Source organism: Pelophylax lessonae (genome assembly GCF_965119305.1).
Source record: "Pelophylax lessonae genome assembly, chromosome: 9".
NCBI classification, from domain to species: domain Eukaryota; kingdom Metazoa; phylum Chordata; class Amphibia; order Anura; family Ranidae; genus Pelophylax; species Pelophylax lessonae.
In genome coordinates, this window is record NC_138776.1 from 199403694 (window position 1) to 199431663 (window position 27970).

Genomic DNA, 27970 nt, shown 5'->3' on the forward strand with positions numbered 1-27970 from the left:
AACCGTCATCTTATCTGGTTGAAGAGCTGGTCGGCTGACCAGAAATCCAGGAAGACGGTGGCGGATATCTCCTATGCGGGGTCTCGCCTTTTTGGGGAATCCCTGGATGAATTGGTTAAAGGAGTCACTGGGGGTAAGAGCACACTGCTACCCCAGAACCCTAAGGGTAAGTTTTTCCGCGGCAAGCGGGGCTTCTCCTTTAAACCTAATCAGGGGTCCTTTCGTGCCTTCAAGGCGCAGAACAAGGGAAAACCCTTCAAGGGCCAAGGTGGCCAGAAAAAGCCCTGGTTCGGCAAACAAAAATCCGGCCAAGCTGGGTCGGCGGCTCAGTCCGCCTCTGCCTGAAGGGGCGCCCTCACCCGTTTCAGGGGTGGGGGGACGTTTGCGCGGTTTCCTTCAACCTTGGCTGTTCCGGACCACGGACAGGTGGGTTCAGGAAATCATTCGATCAGGGTTACATAGTTACATATTTAGTGAGGTTGAAAAAAGACATCAGTCCATCCAGTTCAACCTATGATGTGTGTGTGTGTGTTTGCTTTTAACCGTACATTGTATACCCCTGTATGTTGTGGTCTCTAAGGTGCCCATCTAATCGTTTTTTAAACTATCAATGCTCCCTACTGATACGACTGCTTGTGGAAGAGAATTCCACATCCTTACCGCTCTTACAGTGAAGAACCCCTTACGCATTTTAAGGTTAAAACGCCTTTCCTCTAGTTTTAGTGAGTGGCCACGTGTCTTATTGTATCTCCTTTCTCTGAATAGTTTGTTCCTTATGCTAGGGTCGCCAGTACAGTATTTGTACATTGATATCATATCCCCCCTCAATCGTCTCTTCTCCAGAGAGAATAGGTTCAGTGCTTCTAGGCTTTCCTCATAGCTGATGTCCTCCATTCCCCTAATTATTTTTGTTGCCCTTCTCTGGACTCTTTCCAATTCCAGCACATCCTTCCTGAGGACCGGTGCCCAGAACTGGACATCATACTCCATATGTGGTGGGACCAGAGTCTTGTAGAGCAGGAGAATAATCTCTTTATTTCTGGAGTGAATCCCCTTTTTTATACATCCCAGTATTCTGTTGGCTTTGCTTGCAGCGGCTTGGCATTGCATGCCACTGCCAAGCCTGTTGTCTACCAGTACCCCCAAGTCTTTTTCCATCCTAGACTCACCCAGAGGTTCCCTCCCTAGTGAGTAGCTTGCTTTCTGGTTTCTGGCCCCCAAGTGCATTACTTTTTCAACATTAAACCTCATCTGCCATGTAGTTGCCCACCCCGTTATTTTGTTCAGGTCCGCTTGTAAGGTTTCCACATCCTGCATAGAAGATATTGGCAAGCTTAGTTTAGTATCATCCGCAAATACTGAGATTGTACTAGATATCCCCTCCTCTAGATCATTTATGAATAAGTTAAACAGGATTGGTCCCAGGACAGAACCCTGGGGGACCCCACTTTCCACACCCGCCCAATCCGAGTACTCCCCATTAATCATCACCCTCTGGACTCTCCCCTGGAGCCAGTTCTCTATCCAGGACTCACCTTATGGTCCATACCTACCTTCCTTAGTTTGTACAGTAAGCGTTTGTGGGGAACAGTATCAAAGGCCTTTGCAAAGTCCAGATACACCACATCCAAAGGCTTTCCTTTATCTAGGTGGCAGCTCACTTCATCGTAGAAGGTTAATAGATTGGTTTGGCAAGAACGATTTTTCATGAATCCATGCTGATTACTACTGATAATACAGTTTTCATTACTAAAGTCTTGTATGTGGTCCCTTAACATCCCCTCCCAAATCTTGCAGACTACAGATGTTAGGCTGACCGGCCTATAGTTACCCGGGATACATCTCGGCCCCTTTTTAAATATTGGTACCACGTTGGCTTTTTTCCAATCAGCTGGCACCATACCGTCTGTAAACTATCCTTAAAGATCAAGAATAATGGTCTGGCAATCACCTGGCTGAGCTCTTTAAGAACCCTCGGGTGCAAGCCATCCGGTCCTGGTGATTTATTTATGTTAAGTTTCTCTAGTTTAGTTTTAAGTCTATCTTCTGTTAGCCATGGCGGTATTTCCTGAGGTGTGTTGTTTAGTTCGGCCTTACAAGCTAGGTTCGTGTAGCCCCCCGATTCTTTTGTGAAGACTGGAGAGAAGAAATTATTTAACACTTCCGCCTTTTCTCTGTCCTCAGTGGCCATATTTCCTTTGTCATCTTTTATGGGGCCAATGTGTTCTGGCCTCGCTTTCTTACTGTTTATATGCTTAAAGAATTTCTTGGGGTTCTTTTTACTCTCCTCTGCTATATGTCTCTCGTGTTCTATTTTAGCCACCCTGATTTCGTTTTTACATTTCTTATTACACTCTTTGTAATGCTTAAATGCTGCCAATGACCCCTCAGTCTTGTATTTTTTGAAGGCCTTTTCTTTAGCACTAATATGCATTTTTATGTTGGAGTTTAGCCACCCAGGGTTTAGTTTTGCTCTTTTAAATTTATTTCCCTTTGGAATGCACTGGTCAATCCCCTTGTTAAGTATGCTCTTGAAGCACTCCCATTTTTCCTCCGTGTTCTTTGTTCCCAGGGTTCTATCCCAATTGATATTTTCTAGCAGCGGGCGCAGTTTTGGGAAATTGGCTCTTTTGAAATTCAGCGTCCTTATATTACCCCTCTACTGTAATTAATACTGAAACTTATTGACCTATGGTCACTGTTTCCTAAGTTGCCCTGTATTTCTATATCCGTGAGCAGGTCTGTATTGTTGGTAGTCAGTAGGTCAAGTACCGCATTGTTTGCACAAGGGTACAAGATCGAATTTCTTTCGCGGCCAGCAGACAGATTCTTTCCCTCAAATCTTCATTTGACCCCAGGGTGGTTGCAGGACCTGCGTCAAGCGGTGGAGGATCTCCTAGCCCAGGGGGTTGTCGTCCCGGTGCCTCATCGAGACAGGTTTCGGGGGTTTTATTCGAATCTGTTCACTGTGCCCAGAAATGAGGGCAAAGTGCGTCCGATTTTGGACTTAAAAGCTCTGAACAGCTTCGTGCACATTCGGAAATTCCGCATGGAATCACTCCGCTCGGTGGTGGCCTCCCTGAATCCGGGGGAGTTCCTGGCCTCTATAGACCTGAAGAATGCGTATCTGCACATCCCCATTTTCGAGGGTCATCAGAGGTACCTCCAATTCGCTATCGCAGAGGATCATTACCAGTTTGTAGCGTTATCTTTCGGTCTTGCTTCGGCTCCATGGGTCTTTACCAAAGTGTTGGTGCCTTTTCTGGGCCTGTTGCGGGCACAGGGCATTGCGGTCTTGGGTTATCTGGATGATCTCCTGCTAAGATCGAGTGCCAGTCAGAGTCTGTTATGCGATCTGCCCACTACAGTCCAGACGCTCCAGGAATTCGGTTGGACAATCACATTCAGAAGTCGACCTTGACGCCTTCCGTTCGGCTCCCGTATCTGGGAATGATCCTGGACTCTGCTCAAGCAAAGGTGTTCTTACCGGAGGACAAGCTCCGGACCCTACAGTCCGAGGTCAGGTCCCTCAGGGACAACGAATCCTCATTGCTCAGGACCTGTATGCGGGCCCTGGGGTTGATGGTGTCAGCCTTCGAGGCGATACCATTTGCACAGTTTCATACACGATCTCTCCAAGCGGAGATCCTGGCCAAATGGGACAGACCAGCTCAGTCCTTGGGCCTGAGTGTGTCTCTGAGTCGCCAAACCAGAATGGATCTCTTGTGGTGGCTTCAGTCCTGGCTGTGTCGGAAGGAAAATCCTTCCGGCTGATTCTGTGGACGGTGATACTGTACCACGGATGCCAGCCTGTCGGGCTGGGGTGGAGTCCTGGGCAACCTGTCTGCCCAGGGCACTTGGTTGGGGAGGAGTCCTCTCTTCCGATAAACATTTTGGAATTGAGAGCGATCAGGCTGTGCCTGCTCCATTGGTCGGATCGTCTTCAGGGCCGTCCTGTATGGGTGCAGACGGACAATGGCTTACATCAACCACCAAGGGGGCACCAGGAGTGGCCGGGTGGCCCAGGAGGTGACCAGTATCCTGTCTTGGGCAGAGACTCATGTCTCGGCGATATCGGCAGTTCACATTCTGGGTGTGGAGAATTGGCAGGCCGACTATCTGAGCCGCCAGACCCTGGACCAGGGGGAATGGTCCCTACACCCGGAGGTGTTTCAGATGCTGTGTGCGAAGTGGGGATCCCCGGATGTGGATCTGTTCGCGTCTCGGCTAAACCACAAGGTGGAAAGGTTCGTGGCAAGAATGCGCGATCCTCTGGCAGATGCCTCGAATGCGCTGGTGGTGCCTTGGCGTCAGTATCATCTGATATATGCCTTTCCTCCGATTCAGTTGTTGTCCAGGTTCCTTCGCAGGGTGGCCTCGGAACAATCAATGGTAATTCTGGTTGCGCTGGACTGGCCTCGCCGGTCCTGGTACGCGGACATCGTTCACCTGGCCGTAGAGCCTCCGTGGCAGCTACCAATGTGAGAAGATCTACTGTCTCAGGGACCAATCTTCCATCCTGCTTTACAGTCGCTGGCTTTAATGGCCTGGCTGTTGAAAGCCAGGTCCTGAGGGACAGGGGTCTCTCCTCAGAGGTCATTCCTACTTTGATCAAGGCTAGAAAAGCCTCTTCTGGTAAGATTTATTACCGTACATGGAAAGCTTATTTTGCCTGGTGTGAGTCCAGGGGTTTCTCTCCTCGTTCCTACTCGGTGATGAGGGTGTTGGCTTTCCTCCAGGCTGGTGTGGACCAGCGCCTTGCGTTGGCCATGATTAAAGGCCAGGTATATGCCCTGGCTGTTCTTTTCCAGCGCCCTGTGGCGTCTCATTCCTTAATTCGCACCTTGATTCAAGGTGTGCGTCACTTGGCCCCTCCTAGAAGGGAGCCCTTACCTCCATGGGACTTGAACTTGGTTCTGTCCCTGTTGTGCAAGGCTGCGACTTGGTCGTCGGTGCACACCTTTTCCAAATTCCAAAGATTACAGGATTAAAGTTCTGGCATCAGCCGATGCCTCCATTGGCCGCAAAGTTCTCTGTGCGGCAGTGCCATAGGGGACCCTGGTTTTGTACTGGTCCCTAGCTGTTGGGGGTTGTTTTCCCCTTGGTTATTAGATTTCCTGGGTTGTTGCTCCTGTTAAGCCCTTTTTTGTTACCCAGAAGGTTACCTTTCTGCTAATGTAAGGTTCCTTTCTCTGATGTGGGTACTGCGTTGCTTTTCTGATGGTTGCGTTGCCCACCCCTCATGTCTACACTGCTTTGGGACATCCCCATTAGTGAAGACTGTGTGAATGGGCGGCGACTGTCGGAGGACGTAAGAGAAAACAGAATTTTTGTAAAATATTACCGTAAAATTCCTTTCTCTGAGTCCTCCGACAGTCGCCGCCCCCGCCCCTCTTTTGGGTTTTTTTCTACACTTTCACTGCTTGCGACCAAACTGAGTTGGGATGGCTATTGCAGGGGGGTATTGGACTAGAAGGACAGCCCCCATGGGTGTGACTATGTAGATGAATTGTTCTTTTACAAGTCTTTTGCCTAGAAACTCCTGCGGAGGGGAAGCAATACCCCATTAGTGAAGTCTGTGTGAATGGGTGGGGACTGTCGGAGGACTCAGAGAAAGGAATTTTACGGTAAGATTTTACAAAAATTCAGTTTTTTTTAGTTGTGGGATTTTTTTTTTTTTGTGCTGTGTACCATTGGGGACATTTCACTTTGCTTCCTGTCCCAGAGATGCAAAAAGAAGGTAATCTCCCAATGTAAGAGGAGTTCCCTTCTTAGACACTTGTTCCCAGAACAGATGTTCCCATCGGAAGATTTCCCCTTATCTCTTGTTCTGGAAACAACTGTAAAATGTTGGATTTTCCCTCTTTCTTTCTTGGTGGCAGTACAAATAGAAGCATGAAACTCACCAATGGGAATATGAACTGCAAAAGATAGAGTCTAACCCTTCCCCACTTTATCAATTCAAAAGAGTTTGCCTAAAAATAAACATGCATTTTATTTGATTAAACTTGTATTAATTAATTGGTTTCATTTGTGTATTTGTATTAGTACACAACAAGCATGTTTTAATTTTCATTACCATTTACACTTAATAACAAAAAATTACCAAACAATGGAATGGAGCTCTTCAATCAAACTTATTCAAAAAAATTCATCCTTCTTGGACTGTCTGATATTCCTTATTTAAAACCAATCTTGTTTCTGATCTTCTTTATAATGTATATGGTGACAATATCTGGAAATTGTCTTCTCATTATCATGGTGAGACTTAATTCCCGTCTCCAAACCCCCATGTACTTTTTCTTAACTAACCTTGCCATCATTGACATCTGCTTCTCATCAACAGTGGTACCCAGAATACTGGTAAACACCATATCACAGGATAGAACTATATCTTTCCTAGGATGTGCAGCTCAGATGTATTTCCATCTGGCTCTTGGAGGTGCAGAATGCTTAATACTGACTGTCATGGCCTTTGATAGATATATTGCGATTTGTAAGCCATTACAGTACAATATGATAATGGACAAACAACTCTGTCTATGTCTGGCTATTGCATCCTGGTTTCTAGGCTTTAAGAATTCAGCTATCCAAGCAATGTTCACATTTCAGCTGCCGTTCTGTAAGTCTAATGTTATTGACCACTTTTTCTGTGAGATACCACCTTTACTTCGGCTCTCCTGCAAGGATATCTATCTCAATCAGGTATCAGGCATCATTGCAACTGCCCTCTTTGCATTCGGTACGTTCTTCCTAATTTTTCTGTCCTACCTTTGCATCACCTTAACTGTGATAAACATCCATTCTGTAACAGAAAGAAGGAAGGTTTTCTCCACTTGTGTCTCCCATATTGCTGTGGTCTCCATCTACTATGGTACTATCATGTTCATGCATATACGACCTCAGTCCAGTTACTTCCCAGAACAGGACAAAGCAGCCTCTGTTATCTATACAGTTGTGACTCCAATGGTTAATCCTGTAATATACAGCATAAGAAATAAAGATATCAAAGAAAGTATCAGAAAGACATTAAAGATTATCTAAACCCAAGAACACAAATTGAATATATTGCAGCTTATAAGTCTATCTTTATGTTGCCAGAATTTTAGTGTCCTTGTACCTTCCTGTGCAATGTACTGATAAATCCAATATTGTTATCATTCTTCAAAGCTATCTTATGTGCACTACAGAAGAATGTCCCCTCTGTAATGGAGATGACGAGTGTAGGAGTGGTTAGTGTTCCAAATCAAGAAAGCAGCCTCGTAACACTGATGGCTCCCCCCACAGATAGAGTACAACAAGTGAGTGTTGTCACCCTAACACAGGAAGTGTGTTCTAGGGTGACAACAGTGAAAATGAAGGGAAAAAGCCTGCCACTGGGCCTAAGCACTGATAAGCTGCAGTATATTAAAGTTTTGTTTTTAGCTTTAGACACTTGCTAAAACTAGTATATTATTTTGTCTCCCAATCTGGCTCCACTATCTTGAAGATTAGGCCCTCAACTTTGGAAAATATATATTACTTGATGACTCCAAAAAAGACTGTCTGAAATATATAAAGAACTTTTCCCTGTTTCTCCCCCTTCAGTAACTAAATGGGTGGAGGAAGTCCTGGATCTAAATGGGGAGGATTGGGTCTGCATGTGGAGTTTCTCCTTTACTCGATTAGTGGCAGCAAGGGACAGGTTTATTCACTTTGAATTCCTACACAGGATATAATATACCCCAGCTAAACTGTCCAGTATTTATCCGCCGGTCTCGACAGAGTGTTGGCGTTACTTCACTTCCTGGCTACTTTCGGACATATCTTTTGGTACTGTCCAGTGGTTCAGGACTTCTGGAAAGTTGTCCTGCACTGTATAACAGAGGTCACTTCCCTACCCCTGCCCATGACGATGACAGTTTGCCTTCTTGGTCTTGTGAAAGGTCTGGCACTGATCAGGGCTCATCCTACTCTATGGCTATTTTATGCTTGCAAGGCATTGATCCTTTACTGGAAGAAGCCAGTGACACCCTCCCTGACTTATTGGAAAGGGCTGGTAAATAAAGTGGTTCCCTTTTTAGAAGGCTACAGGTTACAAGGCACAGTGAAGCTGCATTTGATGGGCACAGTGAGGCTGCATTTGGTGGGCACTAAAAAGGCTGCATTTGATGGGCACTGGTGAGGCTGCAATTGATGGGCACAGTGAGACCGTGAGGCTCACAGTGAGTGACTGGTAGCAAGCAGTAACTACCACTGTATATAGTTTATTGTTGTTTTTGAAGTTTGAAAGTTTGCATGCGGCCCCCATTGGATATGAAAACATGTCCAGTGGCCCTTGAGGTAATTTGAGTTTGAGACCTCTGACTTAAAAGCATAGTTTCTATTCCCTGACACCAGCGTAGACAAATTTACAACCCTCTTTTTGCATGAGACACTGTTTCTAGCTAGGAAAGTGATTGCACGACAATGGATGCGCGACAAACCCCCCACCTTTCATGACTGGCTCCGAGAGGTTAACACGCTACCCTACAAAAAGTTAATATATGCCCACCATGGGTGTCCTTCCAGGTTTTACAAAATATGGGACAGATGGGTGCAGCCCCCAGAGACATGCATTTGATTTTATACTGCTGTTTGTATTGAATCTTTTTTTTTTTTCACCACCCCTCTCGCTTTTGTATTCTGTCAGGAACATAGAGCTACTATTGTTACAGCTTGGCAATTCTTATGCTCATCATATGCAGAGATATATAGTAACTAAGTAGAACTACTTCATTACTGTACTTAAGTACCGAAAGGCGTTATCTGTACTTTCCTAGAGTAGAATTTTTTTCTCCTACTTCCACTTTTACTTCACTATATTTTTTCGATGATTTCAATACTTCTACTCCGATATTTTTTTTTTGTGCTGCATAGTTACTCGTTACTATTATAAAAATTACCACTGCCAGAACAGTAGATGGCTGATTTCATGAAGCTCAAAACATGTGTATTATCAGCGCATACGAAAATAAAAGCTACTGTATGTATAAATAAAAGCTGCATTTGAAATAATAAAAAAAAATATGATGTTCAAACTTTTGACTTCTTTCTTTAATAACTACATAACACAGTACTTGTACTTTTACTTTCAGTACTTGAGTAGCAACATTTAAAAAAAAACTACTTGCAATACTTAAGTACAAAAAATGTTGAATACTTTAGTACTTCTACTCAAGTCACTTTTTGATCGAGCACTTCCACTTCTACTCAAGTCACTTTTTGATCGAGCACTTGTACTTTTACTCAAGTATGGGTTTCGAGTACTTTATACAACTCTGACCATATGCGATGGATGTACCTAAGTATTCTTTCTTTGACATCACCTATATTGCTGTATTACCATGACAATTCCTCTGTTTGCTTCTTTGTATTTGTGTTTTTTTTTTTTATCAATAAAGAATTTGTTTGATTAAAAGCATAGTTTCACTGCTTTCTACATAATGGTCAATGTGTACCTATCGTGGTCAACCAGTACCCAAGTACCGATCACCAGCTCATCAGAGTCCCCGAGTACCTATCACCTGCTCATCAGAGTACCCAAGTACCTGTCACCTGCTCATCAGAATACCCGAGTACCTGTCACCAGCCCATCAGAGCACCTGAGTGCCTGTCACCAGCCCATCAGAGCACCTGAGTGCCTGTCACCAGCCCATCAGAGCACCCGAGTACCTGTCACCAGCCCATCAGAGTACCGGTCACCAGCCCATCAGAGTACCGGTCACCAGCCCATCAGCGTACCTGCCTCAAGCTCATCAAAGCACCCGAGTACCTGTCACCAGCCAATCGGAGTACCTGTCATCAGTCCATCAGAGTACCTGTCACCAGCCCATCAGAGTACCCGAGTACCTGTCACCAGCTCTTAAGAGCACCCGAGTCCCTGTTACTAGCTCATCAGAGTACCCGGAGACCTGTCACCTGCTCATCAGAGCACCCGAGTACCTGTCACCAGCTCATCAGAGCACCCGAGTACCTGTCCCCATCTCATCAGAGCACCCGAGTACCTGTCACAGCTCAACAGAGCACCCGAGTACCTGTCACCTGTTCATCAGAGTACCTGTCTCCAGCTCATCAGAGCACCTGAGTACCTGTCATCAACCCATCAGAGTACCTGTCACCAGCCCATCAGCCTACCTATCACTAGCCCATCAGCATACCTGTCTCTAGCTCATCAGAGCATCCGAGTACCTGTCACCAGCCCATCACCCCTGTCGTGCAGCCCAACAGTACCTGACCTGCATCCCATTAGTACCTGACTTGCAGCCCATGAGTACCTGATGTGCAGCCCATCACTACCTATCGTGCAGCCCATCACAACCTGTCATTCAGCCCATCAGTGTCACCTGTCATACAAGCCACCATGTCCAAAAAAGTTTTTACTACCGAAGAGGCATATCAATTTCTAAGCCTGACGGATGAGAGCACTCACTGTCCAATTCCAGTTCCAAATCCAGTTCAGAATTCAAGCCCTTTGCATGCAGTACATCAGCGACCGAATCAGGGGAGAAAGCAGTCCATCCTAAAAGATGTTCTGAAAACCAAGCAGCCACCAGCAGCACCATACATCCCAATGGCCAATCGGCAAACGCCAACAGTGCTAGACCCCATGAGGAAAGGCCCAGTACAAACACTGGAATTTCACACCAGACCTAAAGAATTAGAGCCCAAACTCATCTTCCAGACAGTTTAGCAAACTCATTATGGTTACCTTCTAACTCAGGGTCAGCTACAAGCTACAAGCTTTCACAGCACAGCCAGGTGTGCAGGTCAACACTGAAAGTTTTTCTGTGATTGATTTTTTTTAAATGTATTTTTCCCTGACGAGTTACTTCAAAGCATCGTGGACCAAGCAAATCTTTTACATAGAGAACAACCCCAACTCATGCCACACCTGTCCTTTTGAACGGAGACGCCTAACAGTGGAGGAGTTTAGCTTGTTTTTCTGCCTTACAATCAATATGGGGCTTATAAAAAAAAATGATTTGCATTCTTATTGGTCTACCAACCTCATCCACCACATGCCAATTTTTTTCAGCTGTCATGTCCACGTCCCGCTATGACATAATGCGCTTCCTGTATTTCAGTGATAACTCGCAGTGCCCTCCCCAAGATCATCCCAATTTTGAAAAACTATATAAAATTTTCCCCCTAATTACTTTTTTTTTAAGAGGTTTCCCGAACTTTATGTCCCTGACTAGAACATCTCTGTGGACGAATCCCTGGTCCATTTCACAGTCCAGCTGGGATTTAAGCAATACATTCCCAGTAAGAGGGCCAGGTACAAATTAAAGCTCAACAAGCTCTGTGAAAGCACCACTGGATATGTGTACGCCTTCTGTGTGTACGAAAGCAGAGACTCCCAGCTCCAGCCCCCTTAGTGCCCAACGTACATGGGAATAAGTGGAAACATTGTCTGGGACCTAGCGTTTCCACTGTTGCAAAAGGGGTATCACATTTACGTAGACAATTATTATACAAGTTTGCCACTTTTCCACCATCTGTACCCTAAGAAAACTTTGGCCTGCGGTACAGCAATAAAAAACATGAAGGGCTCCCCACAGCGTTTAGTCACCACAAAACTACGAAGGGGGGATCCGGCAAGCCTGAGGAACGAGGAAGTGTTGGCCGTGAAGTGGAGGGATAGGAAAGATGTGTACATCATGTCCACAATCCACAATGACACCTCAGTAAAACTTCACAGAAGACGTGGTCCCATTCAAAAGCCTGGGTGTATCTAAGAGCACAATAAGTTCATGGGGTGGGGTGGATTTAAACAAGAAATGCTGCAGCACTATTTATCAACACGAAAGTCCCTCTTCTGGTATAAAAAAGTTGCAATTTACCTTTTCCTTTTGGCCATTTATAACGCAGACGTCACCTATCAAAAATCTAGAGAAACACAAGACTCCTTCCTCAAATTTATCAAAGATACTGTCACTGCCCTGATCTACCAGCAAGGATCCCCCCCCCCCCCCTGAAAGTATTCGCTCTGAATGTTTCAGCAGACTGCAAGAGCGCCATTTCCCTGACAATGAAGGGAAGGGGGGAATCGGCGCTTGTTTCGCTAGATGTACACAAAGATCCAAACAAATTATGCAGCAATATATGGAGCCAGAACTATGAATAATCCTACAGCTCGATATAACACATAATCCTAGCTATGATGTGAAGAAAATTTAAAAGGTGAGTAACAATATGTAAAACATGTGGAACAGCTATATACACTGTGTGACTTCAATAAGATGATAAATCAATACAAATGAAGTGGTGTGCAAGACATACACAATGATAAAACAATATATGTTGAAGCAATACTAAACAATATCACATATTCTCAGTGTGAAATACCAAAGCTATGAGTGCTCAGATATAAGTGTAATAGCATAAAAATTACAATAAATAAATATATAGATGGGGTGATGATCAATAAAAATAATAGTCCATGTGCAAATAAATGTGCAAAAAATGCTTCAAAATAGGTGGCTTTATGTGATTCTTCACAACAATCAGGTGACTTTCGTGGAACTCCAAAGTGTGTCTCCAGAAGTGAGCTATATCCTCAAATAAGTGTAATGGCCGCTCACCTCCAAAAACATCTTTACAGGCGTTTTGTGATAGCGATCAACGGGCTAGGGTAATATAATCCTCCTCCACAGGTGGGGGCTTCTATTGGGTCCTCTGGGATGTCCTTTGTTCCTACTGGATATCAGTCACCTCTTTTGTTAATGGGCAATAATCCTCCAGATACTCCCAATACTCCTCCAGTCACTCAAAGAGATAGTCAAGTACTCATGGTGAAGTATGTAAGAATATTTATTTAAGAACAAGCAAATAAAACTTACAGTTAAGTAAGAGAAGGTCAGCAGCCGCCGATGCGGTATAAGTCCAATACTTCCAGTCTGGGCCGTAGATCAGAAGTGACGTCACCCGGCTCCTCCTGATGTGTTGCGTCACTCAACACGTGACTTTATCAAGGGTGATAAAGTCACCATGCCTCTTACTAAATACCTTGGACTGTCTACTTTCCAAAAAGGGATAAGGTGGGGGGTATTTATACTGTCCTGACATATCAGGGCCTCGAGAAAAGAGCTAGGCAGTCAGTATATCAGGTGTGATCAATTTTCAGTAATTATTACCATAGCTTGTAGACTCTATAAGGGTCCTTTCACACGGTCCGTTCAGTTTTTTCATCTGCTCAGTTACTTTTTTTTTTTTCACACAGACACGAATGCACTTTTGGAGGGTCCGTTCCGTATAAAGGTATATTTTACTCTAAGAGTGCGATTCCTGCGCTATCTTGGGTAAGTAAGCCACCCTGATGACGCACATACAGTAACTGATACCAAAAAACAGTTTGAAGTATTAACCACTTTCGCACTGCTCACTAGAGCTGTACTGCGGCAAAGTGGCTCGAAAACGTCTGGCGACGTAGACCTACGTCACCAGACATTCCCCCTTCTCGGCGGCGCGCGTGTGCCGCCGGAGGCTCGCTCCCACTGTATTCAGTCACAGCGGGAGTCGGGCCAGGGGAGGAGCGGCGGCGATCGCCGGGGAATCGAGTGTGGAGATCCGCCTGCTTGTGTAAACAGAGCGGGCGGATCTCCTAAGTGACAGGCAGGGTCAGATTGCAGGGTTCAGCATAGTTGAACCTGCGATCTGTCCTTCTGTCACATAGTCCCCTCCCCCCACACACGTCAGTAAGCACCAGGCATACATTAACCCCTTGATCACCAATTAAAATTAACCCCTTCCCTGCCAGTGTCATTTTTACAGTAACAGTGCATATTTATAGCACTGATTACTGTAGTATTGTCACTGGTACCCCCAAAAGTGTCAAAAATGTCAGTCAAGGGTCCAATCTGTCCGCCGCAATGTCGCAGTCCCGCAAAAAAAAAATTGCAGATCGCCACCATTACTCATTAAAAAAAAAAACACCAAAAATGACATAAATCTTTCCCTTAGTTAGTAAACGCAATAACTTTTGCGCAAACCAATCAAAATACGCTTATTGTGATTTTTTTTACCAAACATAGGTAGCAGAAAACAAATTGGCCAAAATTTTTTAAAAAATTTGATTTTTACATTTTTTTGGGGGGGGGGGGGGGAATTTCATATAAAAAAAAATGTGAAAAATATTAATATTTTTTCAAAATTTACGCTCTTTTTTTGTTTATAGCACAAAAAGTAAAAATCGCACAGGTGATCAAATACCACCAAAAGAAAGCTCTGTTTGTGGGAAAAAAAGGACGTAAATTTTGTTTGGGTACGGTGTCGCACGTCCGCGCAATTGTTAGTTAAAGTCGCACAGTGCCGAATCGCAAAAAGTGGCCCAGACGTAAGACAGCAGAATCCTCCGGTGGTAAAGTGGTTAAATATATGGGGGGGGGGGTTGTACTGCGCTTCAAGGGTGTTTAAATAGATCTCATATACAATTTAATAAATACAATAAATAAATATCGTGCTTTTATGTGTGTCTTGTGACTACAAATATCATGTGCAAAATACTGTCACTTGTCAAAATTAATCACATTGGTACAAATCAATATAAAAACGTAAATACTATAAAGTGCTAAGGTGTCAGAATCACAATATAAATAGACTATAAGGTGCTTATATTGCTTAAATGAATCAGTGCATAATCATATAAATATATGTGTTTCGTGTCAACCAGTGCAAGTGCCTCTCTCCTGTAACCATGTATATAAACACTTGGTGTACCAATATTAGTGAAAAACCGAGATTCTCATCAAAATTAAGTATAAAGTGTCCAATCACAAAATTGTAAAAAAAAATAAATAATAGGTAATTCTCAGTGCTGATTATCTTCCTCCAATTTCCCTTTAATCTCCGTGATTGGGGGATTTTTAGTGATCACACATCTAGGTGTCCTAAATGCTCACCTCAGTGAGGTCAATAATACGCCTGTATCATTAGACCTGTAGTGGATGTGGCTCCTTTAATTCCTTATCCCAAAGCAGTCCTGCTCCTTCGGGGGGAGTCTCCGTCTCTCCTGACCTCGGTCCGTCTCTTTTACGTAGGGTGAACTTCCTATGGGGGCTTTTTGGGTCCTTCCGGGATCGTTCTGGTAGCTAATACCTCTGCTCCTTGTAGCTCATCAAAACAATGGGGCCATCATAGTATATGCATAGCTTTTATTTTCAACAAATATAGCAGACTAAAGGCCCGTACACACGTACCGATCGTCGGCATACAAACGTCGGCGGACGAAAGATTTGCCGATTGTACGCTTGTTAGTATGGTGCCTCCGACAGCCGTCAGAGCACATTCTGCCGACAAGAATCTGTCTTGCAAGCATTTAAATTTTTGTATGCCGACACCAGAACGGCCGATTGTTCGCCAGTCAGTACAGAATTCGGCCGACAGACCGCAGATTTGCAAGACTGGGCATGCTCAGAAAAGAAAAAACACAGGGAAAGTTAACCATTACATGACATCACTTCTGCAGTCGGCTGTAGTCGGCGGACAAAATTCTTGTGCAGTCTTTGCACTTTTTAACAGACACCGACAGCCCGGGGACAAAAGACGGCCGATCGTCGGCCGACGATCGGTACGTGTGTACGGGGCTTTGCATTTAAAATGACTGTCAACTGTATGCAGAGAAGCGCCGCAGGACATCCGTCCCGTTCTGTCACGTCACTTCCGGGTCGGTTTTTCATCCATCCGTTTGCGGATGAAAAACGGACACAATGTATGTCTATGGGATTGCGGATGTCAGCGGATGACACCACTGACATCTGTTTTTGTGTCCGTTCCGTTTTTTTTAAACGGAAGAAAAATAGTTTTAAAAAAACTGAACTGAACGGAATGGACGCGAAACGGATGTCAGCGGATGGTCATCCGCTGACATCCACAATCCCATAGACATACATTATATCCGTTTTTCATCTGCAAACGGATGGGATGAAAAACGGACATACAGACCGCCCGTGTGAAAGAACCCTAATTTTCACACAGACTAAATAATATAAGCTAATTTGGGTTATTTTTACCAAAGGTATGTAGCAGTAAAAATTTTGGCCCAAATGTATGAAGAAAATTACTTTTTTGCAACATTTTATAATAGAAACTAAAAATAAGTGTTTTTTTTTTTTCAAAATTTTCACTTTGTTTTCGCTTATATCACAAAAGATAAAAAACCCAGTTTTGATCAAATACCACCAAAATACAGCTCTATTTGATAAAAAATGATAACAATTTTGTTCGGGTACAGTGTAGCATGACTGAACAACTGTCATTCAAAGTGTGAAAGTGCTGAAAGCATAAAATTGGTCTGGGCAGGAATGGGGTGAAAGTGCCCTGTATTGAAGTGATTAAAGACCAGGAGCAGTGCCATGTCAAGCTGACCAATATTTCCCATAGATGCCAATGAGCACTGAAAACTGGTCTAGGCAGGAAGGGGGTGAAAGTGTCCTGTAGTGGTTAAGAAGAATCCTATGACAACATTTTAAAACAAAACAGCGTGTAGTCTCTCCCCAAAATCTACACCAGGCCCTTTGAGTCTGGTATAGATTTTAAAGTGAACTCCACACCAAAATTTGTAAAAAAAAAAAAAACTGCGTGGGGTCCCCCCTAAAATTCATACCAGACCCTTATCCGAGTATGCAGCCTGGCAGGCCAGGAAAGGGAGGATGAGCGAGCGCCCCCCTCCTGAACCATACCAGGCCGCTTTCCCTCAACATAGGGAGGGTGCTTTGGGGTGCCCCCCAAAGCACCTTGTCCCCATGTTGATGTGGACAAGGGCCTCTTCCTGACAACCCTGGGCTGTGGTTGTTGGGGTCTGTGGGCCTGGGGCTTATCGAAATCTGGAAACCCCCTTTAACAAGTGGGCCCCCAGATCCCCGCCCCCCTATATCAATGGGTATTGGGCCCCCCCCCTATGTGAATGGGTACTGAGCCCCCCTGCCCCAAAGCCCCCACCCCCACACCAAAAAAAAAAACGGCGTGGGGTTCCCCTTGGATTCCGGAATGGGGGGGGGGGGTCTCTTTGCTGTTATTTTATTTTTTTTTTCATTTTTTTATCTGTATTTTCAGGAGCCGACAATACATTACAGCCGCAAGCAAGTTTAAATGACATTTTTTCCTTTAGAAATGTTAGTAATGCAGCAAGATCCATACATCGTACAGATGCAACACTTTGCAGGCACATTAGGAGACTCCCCAGGCACGATATTTAAAGGACTTTTTCATTTTTATTGTTTCACTTTAGGCATCTTTAAAATCACTGTTCCTTTAAAAACGATTGTTTTAAAAAAAAATTGCATTGATACATGTCCTCCAGGGCAGTACCCAGGTCCCCATACACTTTTTATGGCAATAACTTGCATATAAGTCTTTAAACTGAGGACTTTTGATTTTTCATGTTCATGTCCCATAGACTTTAATGGAGTTTGCATGTTCGCTAGTACCTTTCCCCTGTTCAAGATATTCTGGTGCGAACTGAACAGGGGGTTGTTCGACCGTTCTCCCTACTTGGGACCTGCATCTTACCCAGGGCCGGATTAAGAGCATCATGGGCTTGGTGCTGAGGATTTTGAAGGGCCTTAAGGGCCGTGCCTTGCCATGCACCCAGAGGAGGAAGGGTGCAGCCATACATGCCTAATTCAACATGGGATGCTGTCTCTGAAGCCCATAAACACATCCATGCATCAGCAACTGTCCCTCCTTGTCCGGCCTTCGCGCTGTGTGGGGAGGTTCTGAGGGTGCTGCCTGGGGAAGCGAGCATAGAAGCCAGACTTCTGTGTTTACAAGTGACAGAAGAGCGGTAACAGTGAATATGGCCAACCCGGGGCCTATATAAAAGGTAGGGGCCTGGAGCTGCAGCTCCAATAGCCCCTACGTTAATCTGGCCCTGATCTTACCCCCATATTTGAAAGGATTATAAAGATGCATGGAGATCACAGGAACAACAGGCATCCCACTGAACAGGAGAACAGAGCCTCCAGGTGTCTTTATTATCCCTTCACCATCCCATGTTTGGTCTAATGAATAAGTTGGGGACCTATCTTACTCTGAGTTCCAATCTTGGAGCAGTAGTCTTTATGAGGAATTAGAGTTTCCCCTAATACCAAGCTCAGAGCTCATCCCCTGGAATTATAGGTGACTGGCACATTTTAGGGAAAGCAGGAAACTGGAAGCTTTCACCAATGTGTTGTAAGCAAGCAACCTTTGGGCCCAACTGTCCATGCTTCATGACTGGGCTTTTCATTAGCTTTATAGGGAGCTCCGTCTTCCTCTTTCCTGAGGGGTTGGTTATATAGGAGAATTATACACAGTGTTTAGTGTTTCTTGTTTTTCTGCTTATTAGAACACTTGTTATACAGTACTCTTCTTTCCAACCCCCCCTCCCCTCTTTTCTTTTTATCCGCTGCTTACCTTTAGTCTACAAAGAGGAGGACAGGAGTTCTTTCCCTGTCCTTTTTTTTCTCTGTGTTCTCCCCTCCCATTCCCATCCCCTGCACCCACTCCTTTAGTCCTTCACTCCTACACAGACCATATCCTCACGTGACAGGACACACTCAACATTCCCATAATGACTTCTTAACATGCACAATCTCAAAGAGTCACCCCCAAATTACCTACTAAAATACACACCTGGAATGTAAAAGGTCTCAACATCCATGAGAAGAGATCAAGAGTGTTGGGTGATTTATGAAGAGCAAGAGTACATTCTTTCTTCAAGCATTTCTTTAAGAAACTCACTTTCTAACAAGGAAAGTGGAGAAACTCCCTAACATCTGCTACCCTCATGCCTATAATGGGACATCCATGGACTCTAGATCCAGATGCGTGAGCACTGTAATAGGGTGTTTTGCCAAATGGGAGTTCAAAGATTTCCAAGCGGACAATCAAGGCTGTTATGCTCCATGTACACGGGACGTTGTAAATGGCCGTTTAGGAGCAGTTGGGCGTTTTTTTCAGAAGCCCCTGAACCCACCTACATTCTATCTTATCTGTCCATGTACACAGGGTCGTTTACAGTAATTTGCAGGCAGTTGAGTTCATGGACGTTTTTTGGAACGCAAATTGCGTTCGAACGTGTGTTTCCCAGCGTTTCAAACGCAGAAACGCGGCCGAACATGCCCAAACGTGACCGAACGTGATGAACGTACGTTCAGCCACGTTATAAGTTTTTTTTCTTCCATTCAAAATCATTGGTTCCCTATGGGAGCCTATTGATTTGAATGGAAATCGCACCACAAGTCGGATCCGACTTGCGGCGCGACTTGCACTGTGAGAATCTTGAGGGGGAACTCCACGCCAAAAATGGGAAAAAAAACTGCGTGGGGGTCCCCCCCAGGTTCCAAACCAGGCCCTTCGGGTCTGGTATGGAATTTGAGGGTAGCCCCATGCCGAAAAAACGGCGTGGGGTCCCCCCAAAATCCATACCAGACCCTTATTCGAGCATGCAGCCCGGTAGGGCAGGAAGAGGGAGGGGACGAGCGAGCGGCCCCACCCCCCCTGGACCATACCAGGCCACATGCCCTCAACATGGGGGGGTGTTGGTGCTTTGGGGCAGGGGGAGCTCTGCACCCCCCACCTCAAAGCACCTTGCCCCCATGTTGATGGGGACAAGGGCCTCATCCCCACAACCCTTGGCGGTGGTTGTGGGGGTCTGCGGGCAGGGGGCTCATCGGAATCTGGAAGCCCCCTTTAACAAGGGGGCCCCCCAGATCCCGGACCCCCTTCCTATGTGAATGGGTATGGGGTACACTGTACCCCTACCCATTCACCCCATAAAAGGCAGTGTATGTAAATAACGACAGGAGACGTTTTGGAAAGTTTATTAAAAATCTTCATCTGTTCTTCTCTGCTCTGGTCTTCTCCCTCTCCTGGTCTTCTGCTCTTTTGCTGTCCGCTCTTCTGCTCTTTTGCCCTCTGCTCTTCTCTTCTCTTCTTCTTCTTCCTCCGGTCCTCCTCCGACGATGTCTCCGATGATTATGCCAGTCTCCGGTCTCTGCAGCTTGTTATATAGCCATTGCGGGCGTGGCCCCCGATGACGTCATTGGGAGGCCCTGCCCCCTCATGTCACAGATGACTCATCTGTGACATGAGGGGGCGGGGCCTCCCAATGGAGACATCGTCGGAGGAGGACCGGAGGAAGAAGAAGAAGAGAAGAGCCGAGGGAAAAAGAGCATAAGAGCAGGAATGAGCATCGCTCGAGGTCCCCATCAGGCTTCCAGCTTCAGGGGAAGGCATCTGCCTCAGCTGGCCCCTCGCGACACCCAGACAGATTGGGTTGTTGGGGTTGTGGTGCACGTGTCCCTGAAGACAATACGATGCACGACAAGTGCTCCTCCCAGGCTGCGGGAGAGAGGGACAATTCAGACCAATGACTGGAGGCCCTAGTGAAGAGGGTCATCAAGGATTCCCTGGCAGAATTGGGAATAGGTCGGGCGCAGAGCCCATAAGTGAATCCTCCAAGCCCTCCCCCTGAAAGAGCACAGACTAGGGAGGATCCTAAAATCTCTCAGCCTTCCTGTCGGATAGTGACTCGGAAGTGGAGGACCCTTGCTTGGAATTTGAGTATGCTCTCGTCCCCTCCCTGGTGAGAGCGGTAAGAGAGACCCTGAATTGGGTTTCTCCGCCAAAAGAGAATAAATTCTTCAAACAGCGCTGCAAAGAGTGACTTAATTTCCCATTTCTAGGTGAATTGGGGGATATTATTATGGAGGAATGGAGTAAAGTGGAAAGGAAGAACTCCATGCTTTCCAAAATGTCCCGGCTGTATCCTTTCAAGGAGGAAGATATAAAACACCTAAAATCTCCTCCCTTGGTGGACGCCGCAGTCATGAGGCTGGTCATACATTTGACCCTTCCACTAGAAGATACAGCCTCCTTTTTAAAAATCCTCTAGATAGAAGAATGGATTCTGATCTTAAGAGAATCTATCTGACTGTAGGAATGGCATGCAAGCCGGCACTGGCCTTGGCCGCAATGTCCAAAGCGATGGAGTTATGGTCCGACTCAGTGGATGAGTCCTTTCGGAGTGTTTCTGAGGAGGCTGCCAGAAGTTCCCCCGATTCAGGAACTTGGATGGCTGACCCAGCTTCCAAGCAGATCTGGTGCCGTATTCCCTTTGGGGGTTCCTCCCTCTTCAGAATTAAGCTGGACGGGGCTATAACACAGGCTACAGGCGGCAAGTCTGTTTTTTTCTCCCTCAGAATTAACGCCCTCTCAATCCAAAGAAGGGGCAGCCCAGGAGGTATGTTCCAGATCGTGCCAAGGTAGCACGCAACTATAGACCTGGCAGAGAGCTTGGTCGTAATTGGAGATTAAGACAAACCTCCTCTCAGGAGCCCTCAAAGAGTGTCCCTTCTGGCGACCTTGATACGACCGGGTCCTTTTAAGATTGGGCCCGCTCAGGCATGTCGGGTGGGGGCTCGGTTGCTACACTTCCCGTGTGTCTGGGAGGCCTCAGTACGGGACCTCTGGACTGTCAGGCTGGTCACATGCGGACACAAGTGACCTTCAGCAAAGCACCAACACCCAGTTTTTCTTCCTACCTCCCTGTCACCCTCAGGGGAGAAGCGCAAGGTACTATTTTTCCTTCATAGAGTTTCTGGTGTCTCAAGGGGCTGTCATCTCCGTACCAGAACAAGAGTGTGGCAAGGAATCTATTACCCTCTCTTTCTCGGTACAAAGAAAATCGTATCGTGGAGACCATTCATCGTTCTGACCTTCCTTAAGCGATTTATCAAAAAGAAAAGGTTCAAGATGGAAACTCTTCTTTCTATTCAACAGGCGGTTCAACCAGCAGGCTGGATGGTGTCCATAGACTTAAGAGACGCATACTTCCATGTCCCTGTTGCACAAGATTTCCAGAGATATCTGTTTTTTTCCTTCAGGCAATTGCACCTGCGGTTTACTTGTCTCCCCTTCGGGCTTTCCACATCTCCACGAACCTTTTAGAAAGTTTTTGCTGGTTGTGGTAGCTCTGTTGAGAACAAAGGGCATTCGTCTTCATCATTATTTGGACGACATTCTTCTCTTGTCCCAAGACAGAACTCAGCTGTAGATGCAACTGGACCAAGTCGTGTCCACCCTTCAAACGTTTGGTTGGCTGCTAAGTTTGGAGAAGAGCCATCTATTCCCACCCAGTCCCTCGTCTACCTTGGGGCCCTGTTCAAACACAGCGACAGCGACAGTGTTTCTTCATTAGGAAAAAGTCGCAGTGGTCTGGGACAGAATTCTCCATGCCCTCTCATCGCCTCACCTCCAAGCGTGTCAGGGCTTGAGAATCATCTGGACCATGGTGTACATGGCTCCCATGGTAAAATGGGCTCTATGGAGAATGAGACCCTTACAGAAAGGTTTTCTTCAACAGTGGGATACCTGGCATCTGGATCAGTCCATCTTCCTGACTCCAGCCATGAGGGTGTCTTCCATGGTGGTGACATCGGGAACGTCTTCTGAGATGCCATTCTCTTGTGCCAACCTCATGGATTCTGGTGACCTCGGATGCCAGCAGCACAGGTTGAGGGGCCCATTGCCTCTCGGAAGTGGCTCAGGGCAAATGAAACCTTTCCTCTCGGGGAATAGTTACCAACATTCTGGAGCTACGAGCGGCTCTTCGAGCTCTGCAAATGCTCCTTCACTTGACAAAGGGGTTTTCAGTGATGCTAAGACTGGACAACACCTCGGCAGTCATATATAAGGAAGCAAGGAGGGACACGTAGTTGGTCCCTGCTGCAAGAGGTGGAACCGATTATGGCCTGGGTGCAAAAGAACTTGTCCAACCTGTCAGCAGTGTATGTTCCGGGGGTCCAAAATGTCCAAGTCGATTTTCTATCGCGTGTGCAGTTGGACGACAACAACAAGTGGTCTCTCCAGAAGATGTCTTCAAGTGGATCCTGAACCTGGGTTTCTCCCCAGAGGTCAACCTCTTTGTCTCCCCTCACATCCGCAAGTTGCAGAAATTCTATGCGAGATTCAGAGATCCTCAAGCTTCCGGGGTAGACACCCTCAAGGATCAGTGGAGGTTCCGCAGGGCATATGCCTTCCCTCCGGTTCCAATATTCCTGCAGTTTCTTTGGAGACTCAGGTCAGAAGCAGTGGAAGTACTGGCCGTGATACCACCTTGGCACAACAGGCCTTGGTTCCCTCTTATAACACTCTCAGTATTCAGGATCCAATTCCGCTGCCCTCAGGCAAGATCTACTATTACAAGGTGCCATACTGCATCCTTGCCCAGCCTGACTACACCTGAAGGCTTGGTTATTGAGAGGGGAAGGCTACAGGCCTTGGGGTGCCCCAAAAAAGCTATCTCTACACTTCTGAGTGCCAGACGGAGTTCAACCAACAGAGTGTATGAGAGAATCTGGTCAAAATTCTCCTCACATCTGGCCGCCAGGTCCAACCCTCATTCATCCATCAGGTCCCAGGATGTGTTGAGTTTTCTGCAGTCTGGTCTAGATCTTCCACTCTCAGTAAGCTCCCTTAGAGTCCAGGTTTCGGCTATTTCAGCTTTTTCCGGTTTTCCTTGAGCTAGCCATACTCTGGTCTGACAATTTTTTCAAGGGGGCAGTAAGACTCAGGCCCCAGAAGAAGCCAAGGTTCCCTAAGTGGGATCTCCCCTTAGTTCTGGATTTTCTTTCACAACGTATCCGTGATACAGATGAAACTCTTACCGTCAAGGAATTGACATTAGTAACTGTTTTCTTGGTATCCATTACATCCGCGAAGAGAGTCTCTGAAATAGGAGCCTTAGGGGCGCGGGAGCCCTTCCTAACCTTTTTTCCAGACAGGATAGTCTTAATCCCTATGTTGGAAGCAAGACCAAAGGTTACCTCTGGCTTTCATGAGAATGTGGAGATAGTTTTGCCTACCTTTAGGCAGGAAGAGGGCTCTTCTGTCCATCCGCTGGGTGTTGGATTTTGCCTCAAACAGTATCTGAAAGCTACGGTTTCCTTCTGGCAGTCAGATCATCTGTTTGTCACCTTCAGTGGAAAGATCAAGGGACTTCGGGCTTCTTCAAAGTCTATCTCTTCTTGGTTTATCCAAGCTATCCACTGCGCTTACAGGGCTGAGGGCTTGACTCCTCCAGTGGCGGTTACGGCTCACTCAACTCTGAGTGTTTCCACTTCTTGGGCAGTCTCCAGACATGTCGCGCCCGAAGTGATTTGTAGAGCAGGATCACGGTCCTCTATAATTACCTTTTTGTCTTTATGTTGAGCCGGCGGCTCTTTCTTCTGTTAATGTTGGTTTACAAGTCCTGTCAGTTGACAGAGTAAAGTAAACTTTTGTTCAGCACCTGCCCACCCTGTTTGTGTACGGCGAGTTATTTCCCGATACGTATGCTGCCATGGAGTCTGTCAGGAAAATGGAAAATTGATATCAAATACTTACCGTAATTTTCCTTTCCTGATGGACTCCATGGCAGCAGGAGTTCCCTCCCAGTTTCTATGGAGGATAGTTACAGAACACGTGTGCTGAACAGGTGCAAGGATTTGTGGGAGTGGACGTCCTATAGGGTAGGTTTGGAGGCGGGGCCAAACCCGATACGTATGCTGCCATGGTGTCCATCAGGAAAGGAAAATTACGGTAAGTATTTGATATCAATTTTCCATTTTTCCTGCCATCATCTGTAAAAGTTTTTTCTCTGGACTGGTATATTGTATAAAAATGAATATTGGTGGCTAAAGTGAACCACAAATGGGGTTAATTTACTAAAGACACATAGACTGTGCACTCTGTAAATGTAAATGTGGTGATGTGTTACTTTGTAGATGATACCCAATCAGGTTCAAGGGAAAAAAAAACATTTTTGCTTGCACATGATTGAATTATGCAAATGAGCAGAGCTTCACCACATTTACTAAGCTCTGGGGTAAATAATTGCAACTGCACTTGCAAAGTGCACAGTTTACTTACCTTAACCTCCCTGGCGATATGATTATGTCTGGAAGTTTATACCAAAAGCGGTACAATTTTTTGCATGGAAATTTGGTGTTATGTATTATAGGCCTACAATTCTTAGTAATTACTGACTTAAACCTGACCAAAACAAGACTCTAGTAGACATCCCAGATGTGATAAATTTTGAAACACAAAATCATGAATTATAATCTCATAAATAATGTAATTTTATTCAATAATGTAGTAAATAAGGAAATTTGTCAAAGAAAGAAAATTCAATACACATGCTGCGTGTGATAAATTTTGAAACAAGGAACTACACAAAGTCCGACGTCACAATCAGGACAATGGAACCTGGTTTCCTTTCGGACTTTCTTTCCATTTCTATCGCGTTTTGAGCAGCAAACAACACACATCCTGGTCGGTGCTACCTTTTTTGCAGTTGGCGGGATTTAGTCTGCAAAGTGACGGCCGGTCAGACGTTCTGGGTTGACCACGTCAACAGCGCGACGTCCAGGTCTATTTACAACTCCTGATTGTGTCTGGTGCTTTACAAAAATCTGCTCAGCCACCTTCCAGACAAACTCGGAATGAGCAAGAGGCTTGTCAATGTTGGCTTTGTGCAGGATGTAAGCGTTCCAAAGACATTGTTCCAGAAGGTGTCTGAATATTTTTTTATAATATTTTTTTTGCTGTTTTCGCATAGCGGGATAAAAGGTCATGGCCTGATCGGCTCTGTCGACACCTCCCATTGTTTTGTTATAGTCAATCACGACCTGTGGTTTCAGCACATCTGTCCCACATTTTGTGTGGACCATGGCAGTGGAGGTATTGTGCACAGTGCTCATGAGACACACATCCTTCTTGTCTCGCCATCTCATTGCCATCATCTTACCCTTCTGCCAGGCAACCATTTCTCCGGTTTTTAGTTTTTTTTTGGCAAACAAAGATGGCATGTCTCGTCGGTTAGGCCTAACGGTACCATATGCGTCGGTTCTATTTTGTAGCAAAACATCATATAGTTCCGGGGAAGTATAGCAGTTGTCCGTGGTCACACAATATCCCTGGTTCAGCAATGGCTCCAGAAGTGTCAGGACGGATTATGTGGCCATCCCATAGCCGCTGTACCTGGGGTTGAATTTAGTGCCTTTGCCGGTGTAAATTACCGAATTCCATATGTACCCCGTGGATGACTCGCAGAGCATATATGATTTGATGCCAAACCGCGCTCTTTTGGATGCGATGTACTGAATCCAGCTTAGGCGACCCTTGTAGGCCATCAAACTCTCATTCACACTGACGTCCCTTTCTGGCACGTAGGTCCGCTGGAAATTGGCCACAATAATTTGCCATACCTCCCAGATTTTTTTCAGTTTGGGCGCAGGATGCGTGGCCTCATCAAACTCCTCATTGTTTGTGAAGTGGAAATACTTCATAATCAGGGAGAAGCGATACTCAGACATCACGGTGCCAAAGAACGGAGTGGCCAGTAACCTGTTGGTGGTCCAGTACCATTTCTGGAACGGTTTCCCCACCAACCCCTGAAGAAAGAGGAGTCCCAGAAACAGCCACATGTCCTCTTTTGTCACTGGTTCCCACTTTCTTCTTCTGGAAAGCCTGGCATGCAGCGTAGCGGATTGCTGCTCTTGGTAGCGATTCGTCTCCATGACAATTATTTCAATTACCTCCTCAGTGAGGAATAATTGCAGGTATGCCAGAGGGTTGTCACGCTCGACATCTACCTTCATCCCGGGTGATCCGGTGAACGGGAATCTTGGGGGCGCTACCTGGTCTGCATCGCAATCAATAGCGCACCAAGTGCGCACATCGCTCAGGTCAGGTGCAGGGTCATCGCCGTTGTCACTTGCCAGATCCGTGTCAATGTCAGTGTCAGATGACAAATCACCCCATGACTCGCTATCGCTCACTTCCGCGAGCACCTCCGGGTCGCTGTCGCTGTCACTCAGCTGGTCCAAAAGCGCTTTAGACTGGCGCTTTTTTGATGCCATAATATATATATTTTTGGGCACAAATCACAAGTATAATGTCAGACGGGGCACTGTACTGCCAGATCTGAGGTAATCTTTGGTGATACAGTGTAATCCTCTCAGATTACAGTGTATCATCGCTGGATCGCCGGGACAAGGTAAGTGCATTACTCGGGGAGCCAAGGGGGCTCCGCTGGCACTCTGCAATACTACCCCGAGCGTGACTTGGGGTTACCGCTCCTGATAGAAAAAATTAACCCCCGAGTCACGCTCGGGATCACCGCCAGGGAGGTTAAGTAAATCATCCCCATAGAGTGCTTATGCTCTTAATATAGGTGGCCTATGACTGCAGGTGTACATGTGCATGCATGACCTCAGAATCCTGTTGTGTCATGCATTTTAAAAATGTGAGACTGTCACTGAGAATGTAAACCAAATCTGTGTATGCGAGCCCCCCAAGGTCTAAATCTGGCCCTAGGTGTGAAGTTAGAACATCTATGCAGATACCACACAGGAAACAGCCTTAGCTACATCAAATGTGTTTTGTGACCAGCCTTTACTTAGCATAGGTGAGGTTATTCATCCCACATCCATCCAGCTGTTTACACCCTCAAAATTTTAAATATATATATTTTTTTAAAGGTGAGAAAGCCTGCTATAAGATAATATACGATTATAGGTGTGACACAACATTTGCTACGATCAATGGAATGAAACATTTTATCATCAATCACATAGTTACATAGTTACATAGTTACATAGTAGGCGAGGTTGAATAAAGACAATAGTCCATCCAGTTCAACCTGTGTAGGTGTGTGTGATCACATTTAGGATCTATGCAATGCATATGTATATTCTGTAACAATGGGTCCCAGCATTACATATGGATTTTGGTTACCCAAGTTTTTAGTATATTGATATTAAAAAATATTTAATTGTGTTTTATTTACATTGATGCAAACTTTATGGCTCAGTAGTTTGGGAAAACATTTTTTTTTTTATTTACTCTATTACGATATGTTGGTAGGCCTCTTGGGATCCTTCCTGGAGGGATACTTGTCTGCTCTAGGCGTTTAATTATTTTA

At 45.6% G+C, this 27970-nt stretch overlaps 1 protein-coding gene across 1 annotated transcript; it reads left to right on the top strand.

Annotated features, from left to right (window-relative positions):
- Positions 1 to 6117: 6117 nt before the first annotated feature.
- On the top strand, positions 6118 to 7044 carry LOC309564299 (olfactory receptor 5V1-like; the record flags this gene model as incomplete). Its single annotated transcript, XM_082268925.1, has 1 exon — positions 6118 to 7044. One exon carries the CDS (start codon positions 6118 to 6120, stop codon positions 7042 to 7044), a length of 927 nt encoding a protein of 308 aa, XP_082125051.1.
- Positions 7045 to 27970: the final 20926 nt, after the last annotated feature.